At 34.3% G+C, this 7660-nt stretch overlaps 1 protein-coding gene across 1 annotated transcript; it reads left to right on the top strand.

Annotated features, from left to right (window-relative positions):
- The first annotated feature begins 298 nt into the window (after positions 1-298).
- Positions 299-1180, top strand: LOC132301621 (zinc finger protein 1-like). Its single transcript, XM_059798859.1, has one exon. It carries the CDS (start codon positions 299-301, stop codon positions 1178-1180), a length of 882 nt encoding a protein of 293 aa, XP_059654842.1.
- The last annotated feature ends 6480 nt before the right edge of the window (positions 1181-7660 follow it).

Raw genomic sequence — 7660 nt, 5'->3', positions numbered from 1 at the left:
AAGAGGTGAACTGATTGTGACTTTAACAAGAGATACAAAGATGGTAGTTCAAGTATATTTTTGGAATTATTGCATGCAAACTTCAGCAAGACACACAAAATCACAAAAAGCTTAATTCCCCATCTTATTACTTATTACTAATGTGCTTATATAACGCCATGTAATGATTATACAAGGAAGATATATTACCATATATAAGCGATTGAGCATTAACTCTCTCTCTATATAATTAAACAACATACCATCTCCATCTCACCATTCAAAAAGTTAACCCTAAAAGGTCATTGTGATCATTGCAATGTCAGCACCAAGCCTAGAAGATCAATGTCCTTCAGATGCCTCAAGCATTTCAGAAGGATATGATGGAAACTGCAACAAGAAGAATATGAAACTGAAAGAAAAAGTATCGGAAGAATCCGAACCAAAGCCACTTTGCCTCCTACTCGATCTGAAACTGTCAAATGATACGAGCTGTCAAGTAGTGTCAAAGCACCAGGAAGTCAATCTTTTGAAGCCATCAAACGTGGGTGGCTCTTCTTCTCAGGCAAGCGAGTCGTCGAGCGAGGCGAGACGGGACGAGAAGCAGCCGCGGCCGGAGACATCATCTAGGGTTTTCTCATGCAACTTCTGCAAAAGAGAGTTCTCTACTTCTCAAGCACTGGGAGGACACCAAAACGCGCACAAACAAGAGCGGGCCTTCGCGAAAAGGAGGCACGGGATGGATGTCACGCCTTTCGGACACCCACCCCAGCCCTATCACTACTATCCCTATTCAAGTTTCCCTCACCATGTCCCCTTTTATGGCTCAATTAATAGTAGATCATCATCATCGCTGCTCGGGGTCAGACCGGACTCCATGATTCACAAACCGTGGTCTCGTTTCGGCCACGACGCGTGGTCTAGGTCGGCATTGATGAATCCACAGCCATACTATGATAGGCCAAGGATCATAGGTGACACTACTAGTACCCAGTCAAATAATATTAATATTGGTGGGTTGGGAGTTGGAGGGTCTTCTAATTTGTTTAGAGGGAGTGGTTCTTCTTCAGCGTTATTGGCTTGTTTGAATAATGATGCTGCCAATAAGGCAATTGAAGGTGACACTAGTACTGCAAAAGTAGACAAATCGGACTGTGAACATTCCGAATCATCAGGACTTGATTTGAATCTCAAGCTTTGATTACTGATTTTGTTTTAAATTATTATATATATTTATATGATTTATGTTTTGTTTTTGTTTCAAGATGTATGGTTTCAATTCCCATATATCGCATGGGTTTTCCTTTAATTATGATATTAGTCCATTCATTTCACTAAATGATCAATCTTTTTTAAATATATTTCATTGATTTATTATGCATGAATCATGCAAAAAAAATATATGAACTCCTCATTTTCATATTGTCCCAAAATCTTGGTCATTCGTAAAGTTTATATATGCATATGTGTGTTTAAAACAATAAAGATGTCATTAGATATTAGATAAATCGTTGACAAGACCAGTAGAATTTTTTGAAAAACTTCAGCTAAATATATATATATTTTGAAATACAAAAACATTAAACAAAACAAATAAATAAATAAATAAAAAGAAAGTTACAAGAAAGGTCAAAGGAAAAATGTCCTTTTTTCCTTTGCTTTGGAATTACAAGGTGACCGTAAGGGTAGGTCTTGGTGTCACTTGCTGTTATTAAAAGCCTTCCTTGTATTACTTTTTGGAGTATATTACATTTACACTCCGCCCATTGAAACACATATACAAGTTTATCCATTTTTTAATGACACCATTTTAAGTTGGAAAAGTTAACAAAGACACTTTAATGTCACCCAACACATTATGAATTGTCATTATTACTCTTTGACTTGCTAGCTGATCTATTTGAATCACAAAGTTATTTTTTTAACCTTTACAAATTATTTTATTAGATAAAACTAACCTTTGTCTACTTTTAAAGATGTAAATAGATCCATCTACAATTAGTTTAATAGCCATCTCTCTCTATAACCATAGTAGTGAGAAACAAGCAAGGCCTTAGTAATTTGACAATATTATTAAAAGGGTTGAACTAATTAGTTTCTTCCATTTCTTATAAAGTCATAACTATAAAAGGCAATTACATGTGGATTAAATCTCTTACTATAAGTTTTCAATTTATTCTTAACCTTTTATTGGATTCCAATCTCATTTGCGTTTTATCATCAAATAATATTATTTGTTGTTCTGATTGGCAGCATGATAAACACATTAATGACATGCATTATTGGAAAGGAGAAAGAAATGAATATATGGCAGAAGACATGTTTGTTGGGAATTATTAGGGGTGGAACAGTTTAACATGACTTGAATACCATACGAGTAAAGTAAGTTTGGATTAACTTTAAATGGGTTCGAGTCATAAACGGGTCAACATGATTAACCCATTTAGTTAATTGTGTCGTGTCTGAATTGAGGGGTTCAACCCGTTTATACCCATTTAACTATACGTTTCAGAAATAAATTTCTATTTAAATTCCAAAATAACTATCTAAACTTGTATTTTATAATTTATTCTTTTGTAGATTAGAGATTATTTAGTAATTTGTTTGGATTGAAACTTATACTATTTTTCTAGTAATTATTGTTTGATTGAGTATTTGTGACGGCCCTGATTTTTAGGCGAGCGCGTCTTGTGATGAACCGAACGTAGATCGAATAGCGAATCCAGATACGGAAACAAAAAACAAGACAACGGTCTCCCAAGGCACAACACACCTCTAAGACACTTTGATGACCTTCCATGAGGTCATGGAACTCAATGAGAATTGACGCGGAAGCAAATGATCAGAAAAATAACAATTAAGCCTCCAGGGGCAAAATAGTCATTTTATATGAAAATGACGTCCCTAGAGTGTATATCATTCCCAAAACACATCCGTGACTTCCCATGAACTCACGGGACTCAAAAGAAATTAGCGGAAGCGGAAAGCAAAAAAAGAAGAGACAAAAATAGCCCTAAGGGCAAAATAGTCATTTATGAAAATATGGATTCGGGTGCCACTGAGTACATCGTTGGAAAGACAATAAAAAAACTAATTAAGATGGATTTAAGAATCGCATGATTCGGAGTTCGGACGAAGGAGAAACGGCATGACGAAGAAAAATGAGCACTTAAGGCTAAAAGGGTAAACTAGTAAATATTTAGGAAGATCTGGGTAGGTAAACTGCTAAATATTCAGGAAGATCTGGGTACAACCGAGTAAATCATTAGAAAGACAACGAAAAATTAGTCAAGTTCAAAAAAAAGTTCACTCGATTTGGAATCTGGACGAAGAAGAACGAGCGAAAACAAAATCAACGTCACGATGTCGAGACGGGGCACGACGAGCACCCCACGAGCATCCTGACAAGCACCATGGCATGCTTAAAAAAAAAAAAAAGGATCTAGCCAGAATTGAGAGCCGAAACGAGGTCTGAAACGAATTTTTCTGGAAAAACACGAAGAAGAAACCCTCCCTAAAATCAAGTTTTCTACTCGACAACACAAAAAGAAAAGAAAAAAAACACACTACGAAATCCCCAAAATGCCCCTAGATCAAAAGAAGTCAAGAGGGCCCAAAAAGATGCTATAGTAACTGTCCACATCTGAGATCAAAAACGGGCTATCAAACAAATTTTTCTGCAAAAACACGAAGAAGAAATCCCTCCCGAAATCAAATTTTCTACCTGGCTGCATGGGAGAAAATGAAAAAAACACACTGTGAAATGGCCAAAATGCCCCTTCATCAGTCAAGACTTAAAACTCAAAAAAATGCAACTTTGCACCAAGTATGCATTTGACCCTAAATGCATTTCTAGGTTGAAACAAATGTGCACATAAGTGTAATAAATGATTCTAAGCACGCGCGAATGGTCCGCGGCTCCCGAGAAGCATCGACTCAAAATCCGACTCCCCGACGGCCAAAAATGATAAAAATAAACTTAGAATCAGAATTTTGAAATCCAAAAATATGAAATGGAGTCAAATTACCGTTTGGCCCCTGGTCACACTTCATATAAGATTAATGAGACTCTATGAAAGAATAAAAATGGAATTCCCACACCCGATGCAACCATGGTGAGATAATGACTTGTGATTTTTCAATATTTTCATAATATTTCATGAAGTTAAAAGTTATATAGGATACAAGATATATGTCATTGACCTCCGGCCTCATCTTATACATGTCAAATACATTACAAAAGGTGTACTTATGTACACATTACATACATGAAATCAAGGATACAAGTTTTGACATATAAGGCTACAAAATGACATTTCATGCTAACATTTGCATGAAATGTAAACTTAAAAACTACAAGTCATCCAAGGAATGATAAGTATCACGAATCAAGTCTTCGTACTTGAAAAATGCCCCGGTAACTTTGGGGTGAGTAACATAAAGTTACTCGTAGGAGATGAGCATGCATAGACCTAACGTTTTACAAATTTATCACCTTAAGGTGAAACAATTCAAGAGGGTTCATGCCATCTAACGTCTATGTCAAAGTGAGACTCAGGGAGCATCCTAAGCTACCTTAGAGCATTTCTAGCATAAACTACAATGTTTATGCAATTAAACGATACAGAAGCATACTATACAACACAACAAGACATAAATTCTCAAAGTTATCAACTTGAAATCTGAAATATGAAATTAACTAAACTGGTTCATACTACCAAACATCTATGTTCCAAATGAATCTATAGGATCATTCCTAAGCTACATTAGAACAATAAAACACAAATCACGATATCAATACAATTTAACCAACATTGGAACTTCCAATACAACACATAAAGCATGATTTCTCAAAGTCAACATTTTGAAACTCAAAATGGGAAATCAAATACGGAACAACAAGTTACGATATCATCTAGTTATCAACTTGAAATGAAATGCGAAATCAAACAAGGTGGATACTCGGGCATCACGCTGGATCAGACCGACACCATAGTTACTTTAGGGTTATTAGCCCACAGGTAGCCTCCTTATGTGAGCACTAGACTATAGGGGGACAATCCCTCGTACTAGAACCATGTCTTAGCCGTAGTCAAATAACGACATCCCCAAGTTTCTAAAATCAACAAGTTGTGCAACAACGTATATATCAACATGTATATACAAGATAATCAACTATCTACCATGCACAACCAAATTTGGAAACACATACAATACATGCTCTAAGTCCACAACTACTATGGCATGACAAATGTTGAATCTTCAGTGTGCGATTCGTTACACGTTATAACAATGTTACTCAATATTGAAAACGTAAACTCATGAATTAAATATAACAACAATGTTATCCAATGCTCAAAATGTAACCAAGTAAATGTACAACAAGTCCAAGTCCATGATTTAAACATAAAAACAACTTCCAAAACACAATTAAATCCATGGAGCAATAAGATAGAATTTAATTAAATAAAAATAATTAAATTCTCTAGATTCCAAATCAATTCCAAATAACCTCAAATCAATACATGTTAAAGGACATAGCATGGTCATCACCTATATCTATTTAAAAACTTAATTAGATTATAGGAACAATAAAGTAGAATTTAATTAAATCATGCTAATTTAAATCCCAAGATTCTAAAGCAACTTCAAATGGTCTCAAATTAAAATATGCTAGTAAACAAGTCCTAGTCATTACAAATATCAAGTGAAAAACTTAATCAAACCAATGGATCAATTAAATAGATTTTAATTAATTCTTTTAATTAAAATCTCTAGATTTTTAAACTCACCCAAATGTTCTCAAATTAAAGTATGTTATAAAACATACCAAGACTTGATTTAATAGCCTAATGCAAGTGATTTCCATGCAAACTACAACCATGATAATTAAACTTTAATACAAGAAAAATAATAAATGAAAAGTTTCAAAACCTAATCAAATATTCCCGATTTAATATATGTGAAAGTATATAGCGTGCACATCAATAATATCAAGTCGAAATTCCAATAAAGTGAATAGTGAACTTGGAAAAAATTAATTAATTTGGAAAAAATTAATTAATCAAATTAATTAATTATCTCTAGATTTTAAAACATCTTCAAATACTCTCAAATTCGCATATGTTAAAGAGTATGTTAGGGTCTAATATAATATGACATCACATATTGATTTCAAGATAGATAAGGCCACATGAATTAAATTTTCATTCAAGAAAAATATTAAATAAAAACTTCAATACTTGTCCAAATGTTTTCAATTTAATATATGTCAATGATCATATTAAGGTGTAATATAATATCATGCCACATGTTTAAACCAAACTATAATCAACCGGGAGAATCAAATCTCACACAAGAAAAATAAATAATAAAATCTCTAGATTTAATACAAAGACATGCTTCCAATTGTCACTTGTAACAAGGTGAAAAGTTATTACTTCGATATCATTGGAAGTTTTAGCCACTCCCTATTTCAACAGGGAAGTAGAACTACTTAGGAGGTGGTTGGTTGGAACACAGTACCGACAATGGTTGGACTTTGAATTCCAGATGGATTAAGAGTCGTGGCTCAAGCAAGTTCGATTGACGTGTCGGGTTTGTTTTGACGTGTTATGTCAGTTCTACATTGCATTAATAACGGAATTCTGCTTAGGATAGATATCCTAGGTTGGCATGGGTAATTGGAAGCGTTGCTTCGCTTTTCTGTTATTATCTGTGCTATTGTTGGCACAAGGAGGTTCGTGCGACAATGTTTGGGATTTTGGATAGTAGGTTGTGCCGATCTCTCACTGGTTGGTCGGGCATGGAAGCGAGGTTACTTGATACGACCTTGACTTTATATAAGGATACATTGGAGAAACATACTCTCTTTTGGTAATGAGTGCGCATGGTTTGGAGGCCACAGTCGGATTTTGTAGATAGTTGAACTCGTACATAGGAGTTTTTTTATCCGAAAATGGTTGTTTGGGAGGTCTTCCGTATCGGAAGCAATTTGTTTTAGAGGAAGGTCAGTTTTACGTATGGCGCTGACTTTTCACGAATTTTGTTTATCGATTTAGGCAGTAGCCTATTGCTTAGCATTACCAAGTTGTTAAGCGCTAGATGCATAGGGATTTTATGCATTTGTTCTATGGAACTTGGAGGAATAAGGATCGTACCTTTCCTTACATAGTGGGTAAGATTAGATCGTTGATAGATACAATCTAGGAGTTGTCTAATTGTGGTATTTCTTATACATGGAAACCTGGATATTTTCGGATGTGTTGGGATTTGGTGGAGCTCTTATAAACAGCTGTTCCACACGAAAACGAAAATGAATTTTGCAAAGTCATTAATTTAGAGTTTCGTGAATTCCGAGGACGGAATTCCTTTTATTAGGGGGGAAGAATGTAATACCGCTAGTTTTCAAAAGGGATAAAATGGGAATTTGAATTTAATTTATGTGCATTTTGTTTTATTAATGGGAATTGGACTTATGTGGGTAGTTGTTAATTGTTTAATTGTGGTTTTATATAAATTAATTATTTATTTGTTTTGCATGATTTGTTGATTTATAATTATTCATTTGTTTGATATTATTTATTTGTATTTGGTTTAAATGTAATTATTATTTGCGTGACTTTATGTGTTTGTTTTAATGGTATTTTTTAAAAAATTCTATTTACAGTTGTGCTCATTT

The sequence above is a fragment of the Cornus florida genome, unplaced genomic scaffold (assembly GCF_030987335.1).
Source record: "Cornus florida cultivar Cherokee Brave unplaced genomic scaffold, ASM3098733v1 CherokeeBrave_3.0.0_Hap2_Chr03, whole genome shotgun sequence".
NCBI lineage: Eukaryota > Viridiplantae > Streptophyta > Magnoliopsida > Cornales > Cornaceae > Cornus > Cornus florida.
This window is presented reverse-complemented; position numbering and strand designations above follow the sequence as displayed.

Coding starts and splice junctions, on each gene's coding strand:
- LOC132301621 (XM_059798859.1), top strand. CDS start 299: ATGTCAGCACCAAGCCTAGAAGATCAATGTCCTTCAGATGCCTCAAGC.